We start from the raw sequence: 26,473 nt of genomic DNA, 5'->3' as shown, positions 1-26,473 counted from the left end.
GGCATTTGGGTGATGGGAAATAGATGATAAAACAAACTTCCTACAAACAAATGTGATACCAACAGTTCACAGATTCTTGAAATAAAAACAAAGTGCTGGAGAAACTCAGCTGGTCTCATACTATCTACAGAGAGAGAAAAAGAGAATTAATGTTTTGAGTCCAGTGACCATCATCAGAACTGTTCTACTTTCACAAGTCCAATTCTGATTATGGGTCACTATGACTGGTTGAAATATTAACCGCTTTTCTCTATATAGATGCTGCCATACGACTGTTTCTCCAGCACTTGTTATTGTTTCAGATTTCCAGTGCCGACAGTGCAGTGGTTTTGATTTTTGTTTCACAGCCTTTTGTTTTGCTGCAGCAACAATCAGAACTCTCAGCACTCTATTAGGCCATGCTGTCCCAAGTCAGTGATATGATGGGCAAGTCAGATGCCAGACTGAATTTGTATTTTTGATAATCTGTCGATCAATTACTGAAATGTAACTGCGGCTAGAAAGTTTCATTAACAACAGGATAAAAGTTTATTAAAAGACAAAATCTAAATATACAAGACAGTCTAGAAAAAAATCACAAAACAAAGTTTCAAACTTATTTCTGTGTATCAAATCTTTAAGTTCAACTTACTTTTGTTCTTCCGAGTTTCTTTCTGTGAACTGTAGAATCTTGTGTGAATGCTTGTAAGCTGAGAGCTTTGATTTTTCTCTGCTTCTAATAACTCAATGGCTTCTAGCCCAGGATTGTTTGGTTAGAAATCCTGAATTAAACTTGTTAACTGAGTTAATTTATTCCCTTAACTGTTCTGGAAAAACTCCTTTCCAGAAGAGAAACTATACTTCTGACCCAGATCAGATCTCTTCTGAAACTACCATAAAAACTTTCAGTCTCCAGGTTACAATCAATCCTTGATTTATTCTGAACAGAAAACCAGTTTATGGCCTTTGATGTTTGCTCATCGTAAACCCAACAGTATAAACAGCTTATTCCATTATCACTCCAGTGGTTTGCAGTCACTTGCACTCTAACACATACTGACTTAGGTCTGTGTAATTGAAGGGTTGTCATTAGTTTTTAAAACCCTTAACAAAAATAACAACACCTATATGCTGCTGTTTTGAATTCCATATTCTCAATGATATGCGATACATTTCTTCATAATGCCTACCAGCAAAAAAAAACAAGCATTTGCAGGACCTCCTAGCTATCAGAACTTTGTTTGAGTTCCACAGCAGCCTTTGAACTTGCAGCCACAAAGTCTGTCTTTGTGCCTCACATACACTGTAAAAGCTTGCCTTGCTGAATAAGAGTATGCCATTTACAAGTATACAAATTTACAAATAATCTGGTTGGCACACTGTGTGCCCTCTGCATAAACTGGGCATCTCTACTTGAATGTCAGCAGACCACAAAAGCACTGTTTGCTAACTGCACACTGGAAATGAAGATACTTGCTCTGTTTTTTTATTTTTACATTCTTTGTATTGTGCTATAAGCTACAAATTTGCAGTGTCATGGTATTTGTCCCCTTATTTTCAAGCCTGTATGCTGAGTTAAAGGATACAATCTATTTCATTTTACTGCATAGATATTGCAGAAACTGTGTACAACCTTGCTATCAATTGCATTTCCATTTATATTATTTGAGATTACAAAATGCACAGTTAAGGTTCTTTAACGTCTGACTGACATCGTAAATGCGTAGCTTTACCTCATGACTAAGAACTGTTCTGTTAATGAGTTCTTGAGCTTGTTTGACTTCTAGTACTAAAGAAGCAGAAATAGTCTATTAAATATCAGGAACTGTTTTGTAGTCTTAACTCGGCTATTATATAGGCACTGATTGCATTGTGAGATCAAATCAGCCTTTTTGACCTGAGATGAGCTTCCTATTCCATATCCTCTGCATTACCAAGACTGGCTTACACTCTCTCATGATTAATCTTTGGTCTTGTATCCTCCCAATCGTTGGATCTGTCATGGTGTTTCAGCATTCGCAGCTTTTATTTTTATGACTTCACTACAGGATTTCAGGGGAAAATACTTCCCCCAAAAATAAATGGACAAAGTGAAAATCTCCCGACACCAGTTTAAAGTCCAGGTGAAAGGGGCTACGGTCCAAAAGCTTGTGATTTCAAATAAATCTGTTGGACTCTAACCTGGTGTCATCTGTTTTTCTGACTTTGTCCACTCCAGTTCAACACTGGCACCTCAACATCAAAAGAGGATTTTCATGTGTTTTAATCGTAAATGCACCTAGTCAAGATGGTTTTTCTGCTCACACTATTCAGTTATTTGTAATGGAAATTTAATGATCCCTTTTTCTTGGGTGCATCCAATCTGTGCTCCGAGTCGTATAACTTGCTTCAGGCGCTCTAATTTTCTTGGGCTTATGCATATTTCCCTGGTCTCGTGCCTTTTTAAATTATTCACTCTTTTTTTTAATGCCGCGCCCCCCCCCCCCCCCAAATAACTAACATCAATTAAGGCAATATTTCCGATTTGGTATCTTTTGACATTTTGATCCTAGTTTCACTAGACATTGTAATTGTGGAAACCTTTCACTTCAAACTGGATTCACAGCGTAGAAAAATGGTAAATCAAGTTGTACATTTAATGCAGAATTTCAAAGAGGAATGAATAGTAGAAATGTAACTAATGTCATACTATAGATGGTAATCTTATTTTGTAATGTAGAACTTCTAGGTGAACATCTGAGATGAAAATTTGATTTTCATGTTCGCATGTATTTTTTAAAAAAATGTTAAATTCATGAATTTTTCTCTCTTTCACATGCAAGGAAAACTAGTCAGTGTTTCACCAAACTGCATAGAAAATGGAAGTAGGAGAGATTGAGATCAGGGACTTCGAGAAACTAAAATTTCCCGTTGCTTGTTCGACTGCTTAAAGGTAGGACTTAAAATCAGGAAGGTAAAGAAAGAGAAATGAGTGTTTACTTGAGGTCATTGTGATACTACGAAGAAAAATTCCTGAACTAAAAAAAACCAAAAGAACTAGAGCTGCTTGGCATAAGAAACCAAAACACAAATTGCTGGGAAAACTCTGGCAGTATTTGTGGTGATAAAACAGTTAACCTTTTGGGTCCAATGACCCTCCAGTGTTCTGAAAAAATCTCCTCTGATCTGTTTAAAATAAATTATTGGTCAAGGGAAGAAGTCTAAGTTTCCGCTACTTAAAAGGATTAATTTGATACTTCATTGAGATTTAGTGAATGTAGGGGTGGCATATTGCCTTGGTGGTTAACACTGCTGCCTCTCAGAGCCAGGGTCCTGGGTTCAATTCTAGCCTCAAGTGACTGTGTGCCCATGTCATACAGACATTGTGTTTGTGTGGGTTTCCTTCAGGTGCTCAGATTTCCTCCCCCACAATCTAAAGATGTGTATGTTGATCATGCTATATAGCCATTAGTGTCAGTTTAGGTTAGGTGGATTACCCATGGGAAATGCAGGGTTACAGGGATAGGGTAAGGGCGAGTCTGGGTGGGATGCTGATTGGGCAGTCAGTGTGAACTTTTTGTGCTAAATGGCCTGCTTTCATACTTTAGGGATTCTATAAGAAAAACTTAACCTTCTCTTGACTGTGAAGAAATTCAGTTTCTTCACTTAACTGTTCATAAATTTCATAAGGTATAGGAACACAATTAGGCTTTTCAGCCCATTGAGTTGGCTCAGCCATTTAATCATGTCTGATATGGTTTCCACACCCCCCCCCAAATTTTCTTGTCTTCTCCCCATAGCCCTTCAATCCTACTAATTTAAAATCTGTCTAACTCCAATTTATTCATATCCCAGTCTCCACCTGACTTTGGGGTAGAAAATTCAACAGATTGCCTTTCTAGTAACCAATTCTCGTACACTGGCTCAGTGCACCTTGAATTCATTGGAGGAACGTTCTTGCATTCGCAGCTTGGGGCACTAAGCTTGCAGAGTATGCAGATCAAGCATTCATTATAGAACATAACTGCTTTTCGTTAAATGGATATGGAATTAAACTACATCCTAGACTGTTGGAATAAGTTACTGAAATGGCCATTTTTGACCCAACTGATCTAAAACTTTGTGCCAAAACTAGGTTTGATTCCTCCTTATTCCTTTTGTTATTTGATACTTGTATTGGTACTTTTAGATTTTGATGTATCGTTTGTGAGTCGTACATTGCTTCCAGCTAACTGTGTCCCTCCTTCCCCATCCGATGGGAATAAGCTGAGCATCAGGCAATGATCTTTTATTATTTGGTTTGCAACAGTTTGTGAGCTGAAGTTTGAAACTATATCAAATGTTTATTGTAGTTGCAATTGGAAGTCTTTGAAATGATTCATAAACTGTGTTTGGAAGGCTGTTCCAGTGACTGTTCTTGCAATTTGGACTTTCCCCTGACACTTTTTTTTTCCCTCCTTGTTCATGGGAGTTCCTATGTTCTTTTGGTCATGAGACCAGAACTTGTACAAATGGATATATGTGCTCTTGTACACTCCCTTAGGCTGTCTTGATCGTAATTATTGTTAAACTACTTGGGGAATTTGTCGCTCCTCCTCACTGTGCTGCTGCTAGTCCCCTGACCGGGAAGTGGATTTTAAAAACTCCAAGCCCCAGAGGAAAGGCATTTAATCGATTTTTAACCAAATCATCAGAGGGATAAGTTTAACAGCTGTGAGGTTTTGCTGCAGCTCTAAGTCCCTGGTGAGGCCACACTTGGAATATTTTGTCCAGTTCTGGTCGCCCTACTATACGAAAGATACAGAGCCTTTGGAGAGAGTGCAAAGAAGGTTTACCAGGATGCTGCCTGGATGGAGGGCTTGCCTTATGAAGACAAGTTGAATAGGCTCGGACTTTTCTGTCTGGAGAGGAGGAGGAACAGAGGAGACCTGATCGAGGTGTACAAAATAATGAGAAGAATAGATAGTCAATAGCCAGAGACATTTTCCCCAGAGCAGAATTTACTTGTATGAGAAGTCATAGTTCGAAGATATGAGCAGGAAGGTACAAAGGAAACATCAGAAGTAGGTGGTTTTTTAACGCAGTTGTGAATGCATTACCAGCGGTGGTGGTGGAAGCAGTCATTGGGGACATTTAAGCGACTGCTGGACATGCACATGGACAGCAGTGAGTTGAGGGGTGCATACATTGTTACTATATTTTACATTAGGACTAAAACTCGGCACAACACCGTGGGCCAAAGGGCCTGTTCTGTGCTGTACGTTTGTGTTCTATGCTCTAATCGATTATCCGAATGAAACAGTGCCCGCCCATCTCGTTTGGATGATCGAGGTTCCCCTGTATACCAAAACTTGGCAGGAGCTGGGGAATGTAGATTAGGAGCAGCTGTTTGAAGGTAAATCCACACTGGATGTGTGGGAGGCTTTTGAAGAGGTTGATTAGTGTGCAGGAGAGACATTTTTCCTGTGACAGTGAGGGATAGAAATTAGCAAGTTTTGAGAAGATTTGTAGCTCAGGTTGAGGTTCTACATGCAGGTTTGCTCGCTGAGCTGGAAGGTTCATTTCCAGACCTTTTGTCACCCTACTGGATAACATCTTCAGTGGTTTCTGGGCAAAGCACTGCTGATAATTCCTGCTTTCTATTTGTGTTTTGGGGTGGTGATGATTTTCTTGATCCTTTTTCTCCAGGCTCGGTAGATGGGGTCAAACTCTGTGTTTGTTGATAGTTCCGATTGGAATGCCATGCTTCTAGGAATTCTAGTGTGTCTCTCTGTTTGGCTTGTCCTAGGATGGATGTGTTGCCCCAGTCGAAGTGGCGTCCTTCCTCATCTGTAGATAAGGATACTAGTGAGAGAGGGTCATGTTGTTTTGTAGCTAGTTTTCTGCCTGTTTGTCTAGTGTAACAAACACTACAATGCTTGCATTAGTTTTGCTTGTTGTCTGTATAGCGTCTTTCAAGTTCATTAGCTGCTGTTTTAGTGGCTTGGTGGGTTTGTAGGCTACCGTGATGCCAAGGGGTCTGAGTAGTCTGGCAGTTATTTCCGAGATGTCTTTGACGTAGGGGAGAGTGGATAGGGTTTCTAGATGTTTTGTCTGCTTATTTGGGTTTGTTGCTGAGAAATCAGCAGACTGTTAGTTTGTGGATGTTGGGATGATTGCTTTTGTAATTCAATATTTGGTCCATATGTTTGAAGCTGCATCAGAACATTATTTCAACAAGCAAATAGAGTTCCTGTGCTGCACTATGCAGAGCAGAGGAAAATCGCCTATACGATATATTCAAAAAGAATCTGTACCCAATGAACACAGTCTGCCGATTTTTCTCAAACAAGCAGACTACATTGGACAAACAGGCAGAAAACTAGCCACCAGGATACATTTAAGCATCAACCAGCCACAAAATGACATGACCCTCTCTCACTCTTATCCTTGCATATAGATAAGGAAGGACACTACTTTGACTGGGACAACGCATCCATCCTTGGACAAGTCAAACAGAGACCCCCACGAGAATTCTTAGAAACCTGGCATTCCAACTGGAACTCAACAAGCACATAGAGTTCAACCCCATCTACCACCCCTTGAGAAAAAGAACAGGAAATGATGTCACTGACCCAAAGAAACCCATACATAGAAAGCAGGAATTATCAACAGTGCTTTGCCTGGAGGCCTACTGAAGATGTTACCTAGTAGAGTGACAAAACCTCTGGAAATGAACTTCCCAGCTCAGCGATCAAGCCTACATCCAGGGATAGAAATAGCAAGATTAGGGAGCCATGGATGACAGGTGAAATTGAGATTAGCTAAGAAGAAAAAGGAAGCATGCATAAAGTCTAGGTGACTGAAGACTGACAAAGCTTTAGAAGACTATCTATCTGAATGTAGGCCAATCTGAAACGACGAATTAAGAGGGCTAAAAGGGGTTATGAAATATCTTTAGCAAACAGGGTAAGGAAAATCCCAAAGCCTTTATTAATATCTAAAGAGCAAGAGTATACCTAGAGAAAGGGTTGACCCACTCAAGGTCAAAGCAGGAAAGTTATGCATGGAGTCAGAAAATGAGTACTTTGCATCGGTATTCACTGAGGAGAGGGACATGATGGATGTTGCGGTTAGTGATAGATGTTTGATTACTCTAGGTCAAGTTGGCATAAGAGGGAGGAACAGTTATATCTATCTAATACTTTTTAGAATATATGTCCCCAGGTCCGGATGGGATCTATCCCAGGTAAACGAGGGAAGCCAGAGAGGAAATAGTTGGGGGTCTTAACAGATATCTTTGCAGCATCCTTGGTCCTGCAGGACTGGAGAATTGCTAATGTTGTCTCCTTGTTTAAGAAGGGTAGCAGGGATAATCCAGGTAACTGTAGATCAGTGAGCATGCTGCTAGAGAAGATACTGAGGAAAGGATCTATTCCCACTTGGAAGAAAATGGGTTTATCGGTGATAGGCAGCATGTTTTTATGCAGAGAAGGTCATATTTTACCAACTTAATAGAATTCTTTGAGGAAGTGACAAAGTTGATTTTTGAGGGAAGGGCTGTAGATGTCATATACATGGACTTCAGTAAGGGGTTTCCTAAAGTTCCCCGTGGTATGCTGGTGGAGAAAGTGAAGTCACATGGGGTCTAGGGTGTATTAGCTAGATGGATAAAGAACTGGGCAACGGGAGACAGTAGTAGTGGAAGGGGTTTTCTCAAAATGGAGAACTGACTAGTGGTCTTCCACAAGGATCCATGCTGGGACCACTGTTTGTGATGTGCATAAATTATCTGGAGGAAGGTTTAGATGGTCTGGTTAGCAAGTTTGCAAATGACACTAAGATTGGTGGAGTAGCAGATAGTGAAGGGAACTGGTCAGAATGCTGCAGAATATTGATTGGAGTGTTAGGTAAAGAAGTAGCTGATGAAATTCAATGCAGGCAAATGCAAGATGATGCATTTTGGAAGATCCAGTTCAAGAGTGAACTATACAGTGTGTGCAAGTTCCTGGGGAAAATTTGATTGCACAGAGATCTGGGATTTCAGGTCCATTGTACCCTGAAGGTGGCAACACAGATCAAGAAGGCATATGGCATGCTTTCCTTTATCGGACAGGGTATTGAGTACGAGAGTTGGCAGGTCATCTTACAGTTGTGTAAGACTTTGGTTCGGCCCCACTTGCAATACTGCATGTAGTTCTGGTCGCCACATTACCAGAAGGGTGTGGATGCTTTTGGAGGGGGTTCAGAGGAGGTTCACCAGAATGTTGTCTGGTATGAAGGGGGCTAACCATGAAGAGAGGTTGAGTAGATTAGGATTATTTTCATTAGAAAGAGGTTGAGGTGGGACCTGATTGAGGTCTACAAAATAATAAGTATAGACAGGTCGGATAGCAAGAAGCTTTTTCCCAGAGTGGGGGACTCAGTTACTAAGGGTCATGAATTCAGATTGAGAGGGGAAAAGTTTAAGGGAGATATAAGTAGAAAGCTCTTTCCAGGCATCCATCATTTTGTGTAATGTGTTGCCAGCAAGGGTGGTAGAGGTTGGCACGATAGTTTCATTTAAGATGTATCTAGACAGAGTGGGCAGGGAGCAGAGGGATACAGATCCGAAGAAAATAGGCGACAAGTTTAGATAGAGGATCTGGATCGGTGCAGTTTTTGAGGGCCAAAAGGTCTGTTCCTGTGCTGTAACTTTCTTTGTTCTAATCAGCATCTTTAACAGTTTTTTTTTCCTGCCTGCATAATTTATCACTGGCTTGACTTGAGGTTGGAGTTTGGAACATTCCTGTCTTTTACCTATTAATAAACAATTCAGGGGACAATTTAAGTGAGTGTGTGAAAGATACCCATCCTTTCCTTCACCAGCTATTGCCTGAATTTCTTATCCTGTCCATCTGGCTGTCACTATCCTGGATGAGCAAGAATACTTTTTGGATTAACATTGATACCATTGTATTGAACTATGACTTGGTCTTGTCCATTGTCTAACCTGCTTCCTAAAACTGAAGCAGTGTGTGCACAACCTGAGACATTGCTCATTTTGAGCTTCAGATTCAGGTACATTGGTTTGTTGTCCAGAACTACCAGTGTACCTGAATATCCTAGCTACCTTTGACTAAATGTCCTTGTCTAAACAATCTTTTCTGTGTCAAATATTACATGGAACATGGTTGCACATAATGTAAGTGTCATTTGTCCAGTATCCCATTGACCAGCTTTCTAATCACCTCTATCCTCATTGATCTGCACTGCTTCCTGTTGTTTTAAAAGCTCATTTGAAAATCTGTATTCACTCCACTTCAAAACTTCCTCTTGCCTCTATTTGCATATTTCAGTTTGCTGATCGATCTTTTTTCTCTGTTCCACCATCAATGGAGAAACCTTTACCCTACTTGCTCATTTTATGTATATTTTCCTCAATACCTGATTTGAAAATTTGTATTGCTCACTTCCTTTTAACATGCCAGGGCTTATTAATTCCTGATGAAGTGCTTATGCCCGAAACGTCTATTCTCCTACTCCTCCGATGCTGCACTTTTTCAGCACCACACTCCGCTCTGATCTCCAGCATCTGCACTCCTCACTTTCTCTTAGCTCAAGAGATTATTCAGTTCATTGTACTTGCAGAGAGAAGGTACAATCTCATTAGTCTCTCTCCTCTTTGTCCAAAGATCTACAAAGTTTTTACATTTTAAATTGTATATTGTAATTCCCTTACTGTGGTCATGGCTACTTGCATTTGATGAAAGAAGTTAAAAGCATTTCGCGTCATAAAATGATACTTTTATGATGGAAATTGGAGCTGGCTAGCCAGCCACGTGACTTGGAATATTGAAGTCCTGCTATTCAGTTTGTTAGCCACATGATGGCACCAAACCTTCAAAGATTCAGATCAAAGATGCTTCAATGAAATAATTAGTGAATCATAGAGTACAAAAAACACAGAACAGTCAAAATACTGGAAGGCTCTATTTTAACAATGTTATGGATTTACCTTCATCACAACAATTACAGAAGAGGCCTTGCCAATGACCTGTCACATCCCATGAATGAATAGAAATAAAGGTGTTTTGACACATCAAATCTAGGTTGGTGCTTTGGAAAGGATTCCAGTTAGTTCACTTTTTTGTGCTGTAGCCCCATATATTTAAACCACGGTGGCACAGTGGTTAGCACTGCTGCCTCACAGCACCAGAGACCTGGGTTCAATTCCCACTTCAGGCGACTGACTGTGTGGAGTTTGCACATTCTCCCCGTGTCTGCATGGGTTTCCTCCGGGTGCTCCGGTTTCCTCCCACAGTCCAAAGATGTGCAGGTTAGGTGAATTGGCCATGCTGAAATTGCCTGTAGTGTAGGGGTATGGGTGGGTTGCGCTTCGGCGGGGTGGTGTGGACTTGTTGGGCCGAAGGGCCTGTTTCCACACTGTAAGTAATCTAATCTAATTTACAAATGTTTTTGCTTCAATTATCTATTCAGTGCCCTTTTGAAGGACGGTAGGTGGGCTATGATTGAATTCCTATGGAAAATTTGCTATGCTTAAAGCAAATACTTTTTTTTTTCTTGTCACTTCTGCTTTTTTCCAGTCACCTTTGAATTAACTACCTCCAAAAGGATCAATAATCTGAGGTTATGGTAAGATTTCAATGAACATATGTGAGGCAAATCCACAGAGGTTTGAAACTATGGGTGTCTAATCATTAATTAGAGTAACTGATTAGAGATGTTTTTAAAATTGAAGGACCAGTCATAGATTGAAAAGAGACTGTTTCCTGATGTTGAATTGTATGTAATAAGGTCATAGATACATGATTGCATGTAAAAGGTTTAGGATGGCGAACAGGGGAAAAGTTGTATGCACAGAGGATTGAGAGATGGTGGAACAGAATGAATTTTGAACATCTCAAACATATTTCCGGGAACTTCATGGAATTTTTGTTCTGATAATCAAACAAAAAAATCTAAAATAAGAAACCTTTAATAATTAAGGAGAAGATTTATCCAGGGATTCCAGAAATTAAGATCTAAAATTTTGAAATTACGTTCATCAATAATGCCAAAATTGTAAAGTGGTGCTATTGGAACTGGAAACCAGGTAAGCACTTACAGGAACGATGACTTCACAGGAGTTTGTGCTGAAAGCTTTGCGCTCCTAATTTTGTAAAACTTTTGGAACAAGTTTTAGAATATAAACAAAACAGTTATATGAGAAGGATCTGAGCAGCTGGAAAGGAGACTCTGCTCTGTATTTGAATGGCAGTCATACAGATCAGGTTTGAAAATCGGTAATTCATCTTAAATCCCAGGAAAAGCTTGTGAATCAGTTTCTCCATCTGTACTTGCCTTGTGCTTGACAGAAAGGAGAATTACTTTGCCAAGTTCAAATTTGGCTAGTTTCAATTTATTTGGGTGGGGAATTAATACATTGGCAGTTGTAATATATAGCATTTTTTCCTAGTGATTTTTTTTTTTAAAGAAATGTTTCAGAAATACAAAAGACTTTTAAAGCGTACTTTGAATTGGTCCAAAATTGAAAGTGTGCTTGTATTCTTTGTTTCCAATAGCATCCACCCTAGGCGTTTATTCCAGTCATGGAATTGGAGAGCAAAGGTGGTGAGGATGAGGAGAGCCTGCAGATGGCGTTCAAAAAACTTAAAGTGGACTCTGAGCAGTAAGTTTAAACAACAGTGATGTATAAATATTCACTCATTTAATTGTAAGTTCAGGCAATAATATTAATGTTGGGGATAGTCAGCATGACTTTGAGGGGCAAGTCATATCTCACAAACCTTACAAATTTCTTTGAGGCTGTGACAAAACACACTGAAGGTAGAGTAGTGGATAAGGTGTATGTGGGTTTTAGCAAGGCGTTTGATTAGGTTTCCCTCAGACTCATTCAGAAAGTTAAGGAAGCATGGGAAACAGGGAAATCTGGCTGTCAGGATACAAAATTTACTTCCCTGTAGAAGACAGAAGGTGATATTAGATGGAATGTATTTGGCCTAGAGCTCGGTGACCAGTGGTGTTCTGCAGGGATTGATTCTGGGACCTCTGCTCTTTGTGGTTTTTATAAATGACTTGGATGAGGAAATGGAAGGGTGGGTTAGTAAGTTTATCAATGACAAAGGTTGGTGTAGTTGTAGGTTGCAACGGGACATTGACAGGATGCAGAACTGAGCTGATAAGTGGTAAATTGAGTTCAACCTGGAAAAATATGAAGCGATTCATTTTGGAAGGTTGATTTTTGAATGCAGAATAGAGTTAAAGGCAGGATTCTTGGCAGTGTGAAGGAAAAGAGGAATGTTGGATCTATGTTCATAGATCCCTCAAAATTGCCACCAAGTTGATAGGGTTGTTAAGGTGTGTGATTTTGTTAGCTTTCATTAGCAGTGGGATTGAGTTTTTAAGGGCCACAAGGTTATGCTGCAGCTGTATAAAGTCAGAGTGGTGCTAGAAAAGCACGGCTGGTCAGACAGCATCTGAGGAGCAGGAGATTCGAAGTTTCGGGCATCAGCCCTTCAGGAATCCTCCATCAACTCTCCTGCTCCTCAGGTGCTGCCTGACCGGCTGTGCTTCTTCAGCACCACACTCTTAGACTCTGATCTTCAGCAGTCCTCACCTTTTTTTTTCCCTAGCTCTGTAGAGCCCTGGTTAGACAACACTTGGAATATTGTGTTCAGTTCTGGTCACCTCATTATAGGGCAGATGCGGAGGGGAATTACCGTGACGCTGCCTGGACTGGAGGGCATGCGTTATGAAGAAAGGTTGAGGGAGCTATAGCTTTTCTCATTGGAGCAGATTAAGAGAGTTGACCTGATGGAGCTGTACAAGATGATAAGAGGCATATGAATAGCCAGAGACTTTGTCCCATGTGGAAATGGCTATCACAAAGTGGCATAATTTTAAGGTGATTGGAGGAAGCTTTAGTGGAAATGTCAGAGGTAGATCCATTACATAGAGTAGTGGGTGCGTGGAATGCACTGTCAGTGGTGGTGGTAGAGTCAGATACATGGGGACATTTTAAGCGACTCTTGGGTAAGCACATGGAAGATAGTAAAATGTACGCTGGTCTGATCTTAGAGTAGGATAAAAGGCCCTGTACTGCACTGTACTGTTCTGACTCTGCACCAGATGACGACCACCTGGTGATACAGTACAGAAGTGACTAACTATTTGGGTAGAGAATCAGAAGTCCTGTGTAGAATGTGGCTGTAGCAGCAAATGTCATTTCCATACTGCCAGGATTCCTTTGTTGCCTGCTGCTCATGAGAACCTAAGTGGCATGCAGCATGTCATATTTTGCTAGAAAAGACTGGACACCACTTTAGTCCTGAAAATGTCAGACCGTCAGTTCACGTGACTGATGTAGTAGTGCAAGGTAAGACCTACAGTTTAAGTGACTGGATTGGAAGTAGTAGTCAAATTAAGTCTTAACAAAAGAGTCATGTTGGTTTTAAAAATACATCCTTTATTTCTGAATCTGTGGACTTAGTCTGAAGTCATCCTTCAGATAGGAGGTTGGATGATCATACTTGCATAGAGATACAGAAATAAATATCATAGTCTGTGGGAATACATATTAGCTAGACTACATCACTGGTTTCAGATCAATGGAAGTGAACCTGAACAGAGATGCTTCCAGTGAGCATGGTATAAAATAGTTGATAAATATTCCTAATTAATGGCGATGACAATTAATGGATATTTATGCACACATTGTGACCAGTGCCGGATTCCAAGAGTTTAACACCATCAGGTGTTACTTACTCCAAGTGGTGGTATCTGTAAACAGTTGGAAAAGCCTCAAGGTGAATCAGTGCATCTAAATGCAAGCTTTATCTATTTATCTTCATGTTTTGGGTGTCAGTTTGGTGAGAGTAATGAGCTACTCTGAGGGTTGTAGTGCTTTTCTTTTGAGAATTGAGTTGCAGCAATTCACCAGATATCACAAAGGGGAATTTAAAGATTATCTGAATTTTTTTTAAATTTAGAAGATGGTAAGTGCCTTGGGAAGTCATTGAAATAGACTCTGTAGCAGTGTTTAAGTGACTTTTAGACCGACATGTGAGCATGCAGGAAATAGAGAGTTATATGGACTATGTGCTGGCAAATGGGATCAGTTTAGGAAGGTATCGTGGTGGGCTGTAGGTCCTGTTCCTGTGCTATACTGTTCTATGATCTACCAAAGTGCACACATCCTTAGCCCAGCACGTAATGTAACTAATTTGTTTTAATTATTTCCTTGTCAATTTGTGGCAATTCGAGATCTGTGATTTTAAACCCTGAAATCAAGTCCACTACAATCATAAGAACAGGCTGGCGTATTCCCCTCTCTACCCCTCTTTTCTTTCTGCTCCTTTTTTATTTAAACTCGCTGTTTGATATCCTCCTCTCTACCTTCTGTTCTTGATCCGTATTAGCTGTCACACTGTCAGCTAATCTTGCGAGCTGTCCTGCCTTTCTGAATTTCCTGTTCCTTGGTGCACTTGACATGTAGCCTTTTTCATCATATAAAGTTGTGGAAAATTCTCAACTGCAACTATTAGCTACAACTTAAATGCTACTTTCGAGGTCTACACTACTTTGTACTGAAAGAATTGCAGATTAATTGTTACAGTAATCAATACTTTGTTCAATGCTTGTGTTTTTAACATGCTTTTTTACAAAATTGCTAGATCTGGCCTCAAAATGTAAGGGTACATTTTATGACTTACCCCTCCCCAAGTTAGTATATGTTGATGTGCGCTTTCTGTACCCCTCACTGTTTATCTTGTCAGGCCTGACCATCTTGTTTCACTTCATCCATCTGATCAGTAGATTGCATGAAACATTGTTTCCCACGTAGATTTGGCAGAATAAGGTTAATTGTTCAGAATCTGACGTTACCTTCATTATTGGCTGACAAGTGGTACATAATAAATGCCAGGCAATGACCATCTCCAATAAAAGACAATCTGACCATTTGACATTCAATGCTAGTATCATCTGAATCCCCTGCTATCAATGTCCTCGCGGTTAAGGTTAACCTTAACCTGAACTGGACTTGCTCTTGTAGGTACTGTATTTATAATGGCAAGTTAGAAGCTAGGAATACTGTGGAGTAACTCCTAACCTGATGCGCCAAGCCTGTCCACCATCTACCTGTCACAAGTCAGGAGTGTGATGGAATGCTCCACTTGCCTGGATGGGCACAACTCCCAACTACACTAAAAAAGCTTGATACTATCCAGGATAAAGCAGCCTACTGTGTACCATTTACAAGATGCACTGCAGAAATTCACCATAGATCCTTAGATAACACCTTCCAAATCCTCTTGCTCTTCTGGATGAAGGTGCAAAGCTAGCAGATACATGGGACACCACCACCTGCACGTTTCTCTCCTCTCCAAGCTACTCACTATCCTAACATGGGAATATATCGCCATTTCTTCATTGTGGCTGGGTCAATATCTTGGAACTTTCTCCTTTTTGGGTAGTGTGGAATAATTAATGACCTCCTAGTTAGTGATCCACTTGGAAGGAGTGGTTACAGTATGGTTGAATTTAGAATACAGATGGAGAGTGTGCAAATAAAATCCAATACCAGGGTCCTGTGCTTAAACAAGTGAGTTTACAATAGGATGAGGAAGGACTTCTCTAAAGTAGACTGAAAACAGATTTTATGGTGGCACAGTTAATGAGCAATGGAGGACTTTCAAAGCAATTTTTCAAAGTGCTCAGCAATAGTATATTGTAGGAAAAAGAATCCCTGTAAGAAAAGAGATAATCTACTATGGGTGTCTAAGTAAATAAGGGAGGCTATCAAACTGAAAAAGGCATACAAAATGGTAAAAATCAGTAGGAAACTAGAAAATTGGAAGAGCTTTAAAGGTCAACCGAGCCACTAAAGGAGCTATAAAGAAAAGTAAGATAGAACATGAGGAAAAAACTAGCACAGAACATAAAGACAGATAGAAAAATTTCTATAAATATTTAAAACTTAAAAAGGGTGGCTAAAGTAAACTTTCATCCTTTTTTAGGATGAAAAGGGGCATTTAGGTATGGGATATGATGAAATGGCCGAGGCATTGAATAGGTATTTTGTCTGTCTTCACAGTGGAGGCACTAATAATGGGCCAATAATTGATAAAGAGATGAAGGTAGGTGAGGACCTGGAAACAATCATTATCATGGAAGAGGTAGTGTTGGGCAAGATAATGAAGTTAATAGAGTCCTAGAGATGTACAGCATGGAAACAGACCCTTCGGTCCAACCTGTCCCCGCCGACCAGATATCCCAACCCAATCTAGTCCCACCTGCCAGCACCCAGCCCATATCCCTCCAAACCCTTCCTATTCATATACCCATCCAGATGCCTCTTAAATGTTGCAATTGTACCAGCCTCCTCCACATCCTCTGGCAGCTCATTCAATACACGTACCACCCTCTGTGTGAAAAAGGTTGCACCTTAAGTCTCTTTTATATCTTTTACCCCCTCACCCTAAACCTAATCCCTCTAGTTCTGGACTCCCCGACCCCAGGGAAAAGACTTTGTCTATTTGTCCTATCCATGCTGCTCATAATTTTGTAAACCTCTATAAGGTCACCCCTCGGCCTCTGACGCTCCAGGGGAAACAGCCCCAGCCTGTTCAGCCCCTCCTTATACCTCAAATCCTCCTAACCCTGGCAACATCCTTGTAGATCTTTTCTGAGCCCTTTCATGTTTCGCAACATCTTTCCAATAGGAAGGAGACCAGAATTGCACGCAATATTCCAACAGTGGCCTAACCAAAGTCCTGTACAGCTGCAGCATGACCTCCCAACTCCTGTACTCCATACTCTGACCAATAAAGGAAAGCATACCAAACACCACCTTCACTATCCTATCTACCTGCGACTGCACTTTCAAGGAGCTATGAACCTGCACTCCAAGGTCTCTTTGTTCAGCAACACTCCCTAGGACCTTACCATTAAATGTATACGTCCTGCTAAGATTTGCTTTCCCAAAATGCAGCACCTCTCCTTTATCTGAATTTAATTCCATCTACCACTTCTCAGCCCATTGGCCCATCAGGTCCAGATCCTGTTGTAATCTGAGGTAACCCTCTTTGCTGTCCACTACACTACACCTGCAAACTTACTAACTGTACCTCTTATGCTTGCATCCAAATCATTTATGTAAATGATGAAAAGTAGAGGGCTCAGCATTGATCCTTGTGGCACCCCACTGGTCACAGGCCTCCAGTCTGAAAAGCAACCCTCCACCACCACCACCACCCTCTGTCTTCTACCTTTTGAGCCAGGGTAGACCAGTCTCCTGGTTCTGATGGAATGCGTCACAGGGTACTAAAAGAGATGGCAGGAGAAATAGCAAGTGCGTTTGTGATTTTCCAAAACACTCTGGACTCTGAGGCAGTTCCAGCAGATTGGAAAACAGCAAATGTGACACCACTGTTTTAAAAAGGGAGGTACACAAAAGCTGAGGAATTATAGACCAATTAGTTTAACTTCTGTAGTGGGGAAGTTGACTCTATTATCAAGAAAGAGATAGTAAGGCATCTAGATAGAAATTGTCCTGTTGGGCAGATGCAGCATGGGTTCATGAGGGGTCAGATATGCTTAACTAATCTTTTGGAATACTAAGAAGATATTCTGAACAAGGTGGGCATTGGGGACCCAGTGGATGTGGCGTACCTAGATTTTCAAAAGGCTTTTGACAAAAGTCTGCTGCATAAAATAGAGATGCGTGGTATTATGGGTAAAGTATTAGCCTGAATAGAGGATTGGTTGACTAACAGGAAGCAAGAGGATAATGAGGGGATAAATGTGTGCAATTCTGGTTGGCAGTCAGTAAATGGTGGTGTGCCATAGGGATCAGTGTTGGGACTGCAATTATTCACAATTTATATAGATGACTTGGAGTTGGGAAGCACTTAGTATCATCTGCAAACTTTGACACACTAAGATGAGTGGCAGAGCAAAGTGTGCTGAGGACTGTGAAACTTTGCAGAGGAGCATAGATACTTTTGAGTGTACTCTATCTGCCAGACCTTTGCCCAATGTTAATAAATGTGAAGCCATTTTGGTCTGAGTAATTGTAAAAAGGGCTGTTACTTGAATGGTAAAAAGTTGCAGCATGCCACTATGCAGAGGGACCTGGTCTACAGGTACAACAACTAATTAGGAAGGCAAATGGAATTTTGTCCTTTGTTGCTAAAGAGATTGAGTTTAAAAGCAGGGAGATTATGCTGCAGGTGTACAAGGTGCTGGGGTGGCTACGCCTGGAGTACAGGGTGCAGTTTTGGTCTCCATCCAGTGCCAGTACATCCTTGGTCAGGTAAGGAGTGCAGAGGAGGCTCACTTGCTTTGATCCTGGAGTTGAGGGGCTTGGTTTATGAGGATAGACTGAGTAGACTGGGATTAGATTCATTCAAATTTAGAATTAGAATCTTATGGAAACATTATAAAATTTTGACGGGAATAGATAAGATAGAAGTAGAGAGGATGTTTCCACTGGCAGGTGAAACTAGGACAAGAGAACATCATTTCAAAACTGGGGGAGGCAGACTTAGGAATGAATTAAGAAGGAACTTCTTCGCCCAGTGAAGTAGTTGACGCTGCTTCAGTAAATGTTTTTAATGCTGGATAGATTTCTTTTGAACAATAAAAGAATTAAGGGATATGGTGAGAGTGCAGGCAGGTGGAGCTGAGTCCATGAGAAGATCAACTATGATCTTTTTGAGTGGTAGAGCAGGCTTGAAGAGCCAGACAGCCTACTCCTGCTCCTAGTTATGTCCCTACAGTTCATGGACTGCAGTGGTTCAAGAAAGGCACTACCTTCTCAAGGGCAACGAGGGACAGCAAAGTAAACGCTGGCTGGCCAATGATGCCCACATTCCATGAATGAATTTTTTTCAAAAATGCAATTAATAAGACTTGCATTTGAAGTTTACGTGTTGGGAGCTAGTAAAATAAAGTATTGGTAACATGGTAGAATCTTAACATTGCTTTCGTATGTTTCCCTTCACAGTGCCGGACCTGCATCAGTCCGTATAAATCCTGAAACAACAACTTCAAGGACATCTGTACGAGGCAGTCCTGATGGAGCTAAACCTAGGACAACGTGTACTTCCAAAGAAAGCTGGCATGGGTAACTATCTAATACTTAGCATTGATTTAAATTTGCCTACAGCCTTTTCAAAACCCACTCATATAAGCCAGTTCCAGTCTGTGGTTGTATAATATTTCAAATCATTCTCGGCTTAGCTGAAATGTTCATTAATGACAGAAAGGTTGTTTTAGGGAGAAGTCTGCCTTACCAATTATATTAAAAATAGCTGCTTTAGAGCATTAGAGTTCAGTATGCTAAACAAATTCCTGCTTTGCCAGCATCCTAATGTTCTAATTCTAAGAACAGAAAAGGAAGACCAGCTAAAAAGGGAGGGGGTGAATCATGCTGTGCAAAGCACAATTTTCTGGGGGAATAAAAAAACTGGACAAGATAGGTGGAATCTCTTAAGCTTCATTCAGATCATATAGGAGAGATAAAGTTCAAAATCTTTGTGTCCACTTTCATTTAAATTCCTAACATTTAACAGCTAAACAATCAACAAAATTAAAGCCATTTTAACCAAATTTGTTGCTTGGTTTTGTGAATGTGACAGTTCTTGGCTTTGATTAAGAATATATAGGTATGCTAAACATTGTCCGTATTAAATAATCAGAGTTCAATGTGCAGAGTTATGGGAAGAAGGCAGGGGAATATCAAAGTTATAATGCTCATTTGGAAAACCACTTTAGATAGGATGGGCTGATAATCTAACATTTGTGATTTGGTAACCCATTCCACTATTTTATAGTGCAACTGCCTCAGCCTTCCCAAAGTCCCACCCATTGCTTGAGAAACCAGTTCACTTGGTGGAATCAAGTATATTGTTATCTGAACTGGAAACTTTGTCCCATTTGAGAGGAACTTTGCATTTTTTTTGACTCTTCTGGCATCTATGTTAAGTTCTTCTAAATGAAATTCAAAACTTAAATTGAATGAGTAAATTTTTTTTTATAATTTTGGACCTGGTTTAAAAAGATAACATCTAACTGATGACATCACCAGTTGTAATGTGCATCCTTGTTTGTTTGGATTGTGCCCAGGACATGAAACATATATTATTTAAGAATGCATTTTTCCGTCTGTCTTTTCTTCTTTCCCCCTCTTTATGAAAAATTCGAATGTCGGCCACATTTCTGTTCTATGGATTTCGGTAGTCTATCTTGCATCATTTGATCTAAGCCAATAAAATGGAGTTGAGACTTTCCTTGAAATGAACTATCCAATCAAGCTGGTGCTTGCTTGCAGAGGCAGGAAATCAGAAAATGAGTCACGTTCAGAAATGTATACTTGCCTTGTTTGTCAGAACTTTTGTGAGTTAGGATTTAGGTTCAATCCCCAGCTCAAGTATAACGTACACTGGTATTCGAGTACATTATTAGAGATGTCACTCCTAAGATGAGACAACTCGCTGACATTCCTCCGTCTATTCAAAAGTTAAAAATGGCAGCAGTAATAGTATCGTGTAGGTAAACATTAGTCTTTATTTAAAAAGCTGTCTTGTGTATCTTATGACACTGTTTTCAATGTCAATTTATCCAATAAGTGCAGACTGTAATAGAGTTTTGGACTTTGTAGTTTTTTTTTACCCAGTAAGAAAGTTAAACCAAATGTTCTAATTTTTTTCTCTCCCTGCCTCTCCCCCCATTTCTGGAAAACTCAAATTTCTAGTTCGACTAGAAAGCCAGCTCGAGGAGCCATCAGAACACAGCGACGACGACGTTCCAAATCACCAATTCTTCATCCTCCTAAATTTACCTATTGCAGTTCTGCAACTCCTGCAGCCAGCTGTCCGGTGAAACACAGCAGCCAAGCAGAGGCCTACCAGACCCTTACTGTCAAACTTCCAAAAGAGTGCTGCAAAGCCGGACAGCCTGAAGATGTGTTTGGTGCTAAAGTTCCAACGGTCTTCTCCTTAGAATCATCAGAAGACTCTGCTGGCAATGGTGCTGAAACTGGCAGCAGCTCCCCACTTGATTCTCCAAAACTGGCATCGGCAGCAGCCCTGGAGTTGAGCCACCCGACCTCTGATTTCCAGTCCCTGTCAAAGCTTCACCAGACTGACCCGTGCTGCTGCTCACAAAAGGAAAAATGCTGCTGCAAACGATGGCAAGATGTTGAGGTATACTCCTTCACTGGACTTCGCAACGTCATATCGGAGTGCGAGAGAGGCGTGGCTGAGGTCCGCCAGCGCACATCACCTTGCAGAAGAACTCGGACGGGCTCTGGGGTCTCGGGCTCCCCGCGTTCCTGCTCTGAGGAGGCCAGGACATTTGTTGAAGACATCACAATTGAAGATCTTTCGGGGTATATGGAATATTACCTGTACATTCCGAAGAAAATGTCTCACATGGCAGAAATGATGTACACCTAAGAGAAGGATCCTCAATGGTCAATTTATTTACGAACTAATGTGACTGGAATGAAAACAGACTGCAAGGAATACTGGCTTAAAGGAATTATGCACGACGTAATTTTTGATTTGTTTTAACTTTTTTTTTCATCACAAACACCCCACCTCTCTCTCTCTCTCTCTCTCTCTCTCTCTCTCTCTCTCTCTCTCTCTCTCTCTCTCTCACACTCCATTTTTGTTGGCCCTTGCTTTACTTTGGAGGCTTTCTGTTAGACTAATTTTTTTTTGAGGACACAGGCTCAAGATGTCTGAAATTAATTGTTTACATAATAAAGTCAGCAAGCAACCTGATCAGCAAAATTGATCGCATTCATACATGACATTCAGGGCAGAGAGATGACTTGTTCTAGCAAAAGAAGGAATGTGTTGTAGGGATAGAGGTTACTGACTGCTTGCAGCCAGTCAACTAGATGTATATTGTCCTACAATAGAAAAATGCAGTAACTCCCATCAGTTTAGAATTTTAAAGCTGCATTGCTGTATGAATTTTGTCTATTGATTTTAAATGAACTCTGTGACAGCCATTTCTAATGACTCACTTTCCTGTGGGTATTAAACTGAGTAGAGCTCAAACCCTGTTTCCTTTACTCCTCTGAGCAGAATAAAATTTTATTTTCGTTGAGAGGAGAGGTATGGGGATGAGTATTGCCTTGTTTTAATTTATTTGTAGAAGTTGGGTGAATCCAGTAGATTAGACCCTAAACTTTCTAAACATAGCACCATGCAAAATGTTTGCACATATCTCAGCAGCTTCAGAAGTATTTCTGCTACGTTTTTGAGGCACGCAGATCCAACATTGCAGTTTCAAAAAAATTACTCTTGACTAGAGGGTGCCAAAATGATGAACTGTTTTGAACCCAAGGTCACCTCTTGTGTTTTTCTTCCTTCGGGAATATGACAGAGGGTCACCAGTACCATATTGACTAGGTGGCTTAAAGAAAAGTTTGCGTCGGCTCTTTGAATTTTAACACTGTAAAATTCACTTGAACCACTTGAAAGAGAGCTTGTAATCTGATCTATGTTTGTGATAAATCAAATTAAACTAAGCTATTACAGTAGCTAAATTAAAGTCATTGGTAAGTATTTAAGTGCTGCCTTTTACCATTTGAGAAATGGCTTGAAGTCCGACCCTATAGAGGGATAAAGATGCTTTGTCTCATTCGTCCACTTTTGGGAGTGTAACGTCGGATGAAGCCAATTGACTTCTTTCTCCAGTTTCTGTTCAATGTTTAAATTGCCTCCAGCAGTACCAGAGAAGTGGCTATTGTCAAAAGATTAAAAAAAAGTTCAGTGGGTAGCCCTTCTAAGGTGTGTCGAAGAGTAATCTTAGAAAAGGATTTTTTTTTCCCCTCTTTCTTCCCCATTTCCCCACTACCATCATAATGTATTGAACTGGTCAGGCTCTTGCTCAGCTGCATGCCAATTCCCATTATAATTATTAACTATTAGGAGAATGATTTACCTAAATAAACTTTTATGACGACTGAATGACAGTATTGCTATCTGACTAATAGATTATATATTCATGATCCACATTAATTACACTGCACCTATATTTTGTGCTCTTGTTTTATAAGTCCATTTATAGGGGTGCTAATCCATTTTGAGAGAGACCTTTGCTAGTGTCAGCTCTTCATGATATCAGCAGCTATGTTGTTGCATGGCAGCCATTAGTGCTTTGTTTTGGGAGTTATTTACCAGATGTTCAATACTGGATTAAGATTAAAATTGCAATTACAGTCGGTTCTGCTATACTGCGCATTTCTTCAAGGTGAATTGGCTATAACGTTGAACAATTTAGACCATTACTTGCAGAATGTGAACTTTCCTTATCTGTATGGCTATGATGTGATTCTGATCCCATTGGTTTAAATGGCGTGGCACTAGAGCGATTTTTCTTATAAAGTGGGAACGGAACTATTGTGTGATACCAGAGCAGACTGTACCTGATGCCACCTCTGACCTGATCGAAGCCAAACAGTACCCTCCAGTTTTTGAAGAGCCTCATTTTGAAGTTTTCTGCTCTGGTTAGGTTGTTTTGAGTGAGTGGCAGAGTAAAGGAAGCAAAGGAATGCTCCTGAGTAGTTTCATCTGTTGAGTTAGGTGTTCTCTGCTGTACAGCAGTGAAATGCTGTGGTTGACTCTGTTACTCTTAGGTTATGTTTGTGTGTGCATGTAATTCCATTGCAGTTGCTTACACTCCTGGATTACAGAGATTAGGGGAGAAATTTGAAATAGTAAAAATTTGAAGAAAGTGCAATGCTGAAAACTGATCTAATTTGGAAAAATTAGTTTGAGCATTTTGTCCACTCTGTCTATTTGCATTGTGACTCATCACAGTTTGAGCTGAGTCTGTTTTAAACTTAATTGTTTCCAATTTCCTGTTTTAAAACTCGCTTGAAGAGAAGATAATCTGCACTAATATGTTCTATTGAGTATTAAAACTATCTCCTCTGTGGTAGTTCTCGAAAAATAGTTAATTGTAGTAACAATTTTGAAGTCTGAGTACTCTGGATCTACAAATGCCATTTGTCTGTCTTACACTAAAAGAATTTGCATTTGCATCATTTTGAATTGACAAGTTGAACTTAGCTCTGTGGAAAGATGGAAGTCTTTGTGCCTCTGAAGCTCTGTTAATTTCATGTTTTGGAATAAATTTGATTTCTTTTATTCAACTGCCTCTTTTTTTTTGCTTTTTAATTGGAATGGTGGCTTGATAGAGATCCTTGACCTATGTCTTCTCAGGCTGAGGTTCCTCTTGCTGTAGTGATTATGGCTTGACCACTTATTGGGTGAAGCCTCTTTACAGTACAGGAAAGTTGTAAAGTAATGCAGCTTTAATTTTGTAAACACCCTGGGTGTGGGAATCAGCCACAAGTTTGGCGTGTAATTTCCAGCCCTTTATTTTCCGGAAAAGGCTGCAGGGTGGTTTGATGCAAACCAGTGAGGGTCATTTCACGGAGCAGTTCATAGTCAACTAGAATGTAGCCAGTTTTGAGTTCTAAATTGAAAACTTTATCTCTAATAGTATTTGTAACTTATACAAGTTCACCATTTGTTAATGGTTAGTGTCTATTTTTTTTCCCCAGCTCGATCCTCTTCCCTCTGGACACCACTGTTTTTCAAAAATAAAGCATCAATATGATTTGCTATATGCTTAAACAATGTGCCAAAATAGCTGTAAGGTTGAAAGTTAAATTCAGAAAAACACATTGACAAGGTTGATGACAGAGATACAGAATGCATTTGGGTTTTAAATACAACACTGTAAAATTAAAGTCTTATTTTTGAAAATGTATTTCAACTTTGTGTAATAGTTTAATGATTTGTGCTGCCTAAACCTGCAATCCATTGAAATTTGAGAACCGCTTCCCTGTTCTTGCAATGTATTTCAAAGGTTTCAGTACTGTGGTGCAGTTCTAATAACTTCCATCCCTAGGTGGTGCTGTTTGCTATGTGTTTCCATGATGCTTAACTTGCTATATTCATAGCTCAAATTAGGTGGCGAACTCTCCAAGCAGATTACAGAAACTACTTTCTCTGAAGTGCAGTAAAATTCCAAGTTCCCACTTGGGAAACCTACAGCAATTCTCTTAATAGAATTATTATGGATTGATGTGTAAAAGTGTTCATGGTGTAGACTGCGGCATGATATCCTCTGAACTGTACAAAAGTGTGATGTTACCTGAATTATAAAATTTGCTGCTTATTGTTCGGTGTTTGATTTTTGAGTTTTATTTTTAATTCGTCCACTCAGATGTTTTAATCTTGTACTTGGGCCTACAGATTTCAATAATTATGGGCTCTCCTTGACAGAAATATCATAGATAGTTAGCAAATAAAAATGCTTAGCATGTATAGGCATGTCATGACTGTCATCGGCCTGTTAATTGCCTTTTCAGATAGGGACTAGATCTTGAATATCTATGTGCTTTAACTGCCATTGGAACCTTCTGGATCCTGCATCTTCACTAAGAAATGAGCACATAGCCACACAACAGTGCTGCCCTTCATTTTCAAAATGGTTATAATGGAAAGGTAATTGCAGAAGATGGCATTGAAGTGGGTGGAAGAATTTTAATTCATTTATTAACATGAGGGAGGCAGTGACTGGGATGTTGAGGCAGGAGATTTGTTTATGCATATTAAGTATTTCACAATCAAATTTGCATAATTGTTCTATCTTTCCTAAAAAAAAAGAAACTCCAAATAGTTTTCATCCAGTATCTAACTTGGATTGCCATGTTGTCTAGATTCTTAGTTTGGCACAGTTAATTGAACAGTGTCACAGTTCTACAAAGGCTGTCAAAGCCCTGTTTACATTTTTCCAGAATCCTGGTCTGGTACTGTCTTTCCCATTTTATAGGGAGTGTTATACGCATTAAAAATAAAATGAACTGAATGTTTGATTAATGAAGTCACCATGTCTTTGTATTGGTGGGCAGACCACTCAGTGAAATAGGGTTTGTGTCCGAAACGTCAATTCTCATGCTACTCGGATGCTGCCCGACCTGCTGAGCTTGTCCAGCGCCCCACTTTTCGACTTGGTGAAACATTGTACGAGAGAGTCTATGTTGTATGAAACTGAATATTTGAGTTAAATTGGTAGGGCACCATTTTTTAAAAAGTGCTGTTTCACTTAATTCATTCTGACAACTTTCTGTATAAAATGGTTTTGGCTCCTGTTAGCATAATACTTTTTTTTTAAACTCAAGTTATTTCTCTAACTTATCAGCAGGTGTAGGATCTCTCTGCAGGAAATTCCCTTCTTTCACATCACCCAAGTGTGCAATCATTGAGATTTCCTAGTATCAAATTTTGTTTAAGTCCTTATAAGGTGCCTGTGAATGCTTTGCTGTGACAAAGATGGGATGTAAATGCAAGTTGTTTGATTTTCTTTAGATCATAAGACTTGTACGAATCTATTATCTGGCTTGGTTTCATAGGATAGGTTTATGAGAAATCTAACAATCTCCTTTTGAAATTGTCTCTTGATGCCCAACCTTAACAGCTTTTTAAAAGTGATTTGGATTTTC

General features: G+C 40.0%; 1 protein-coding gene across 7 annotated transcripts in view; it reads left to right on the top strand.

The window, feature by feature from the left end:
* Positions 1 to 25,152, top strand: part of oser1 (oxidative stress responsive serine-rich 1) — a 50,071-nt gene extending 24,919 nt beyond the window's left edge. For 4 of the 7 annotated variants that reach the window (XM_072556209.1, XM_072556212.1, XM_072556213.1 and 1 more), the window contains 4 exons: positions 2,802 to 2,911; positions 11,502 to 11,608; positions 18,947 to 19,066; positions 20,696 to 25,152. In XM_072556209.1, the coding sequence (XP_072412310.1) occupies positions 11,529 to 11,608; positions 18,947 to 19,066; positions 20,696 to 21,398 (903 nt within the window). In that variant the 5' untranslated portion in view covers positions 2,802 to 2,911; positions 11,502 to 11,528 and the 3' untranslated portion in view covers positions 21,399 to 25,152. The remainder of the gene's footprint in view (positions 1 to 2,801; positions 2,912 to 11,501; positions 11,609 to 18,946; positions 19,067 to 20,695) is intronic. The other 3 variants (XM_072556211.1, XM_072556207.1, XM_072556214.1) reach the window with 1 other exon arrangement.
* Positions 25,153 to 26,473: the final 1,321 nt, after the last annotated feature.

The sequence above is a fragment of the Chiloscyllium punctatum genome, chromosome 37 (genome assembly GCF_047496795.1).
Source record: "Chiloscyllium punctatum isolate Juve2018m chromosome 37, sChiPun1.3, whole genome shotgun sequence".
Lineage (NCBI taxonomy): Eukaryota > Metazoa > Chordata > Chondrichthyes > Orectolobiformes > Hemiscylliidae > Chiloscyllium > Chiloscyllium punctatum.
This window is presented reverse-complemented; position numbering and strand designations above follow the sequence as displayed.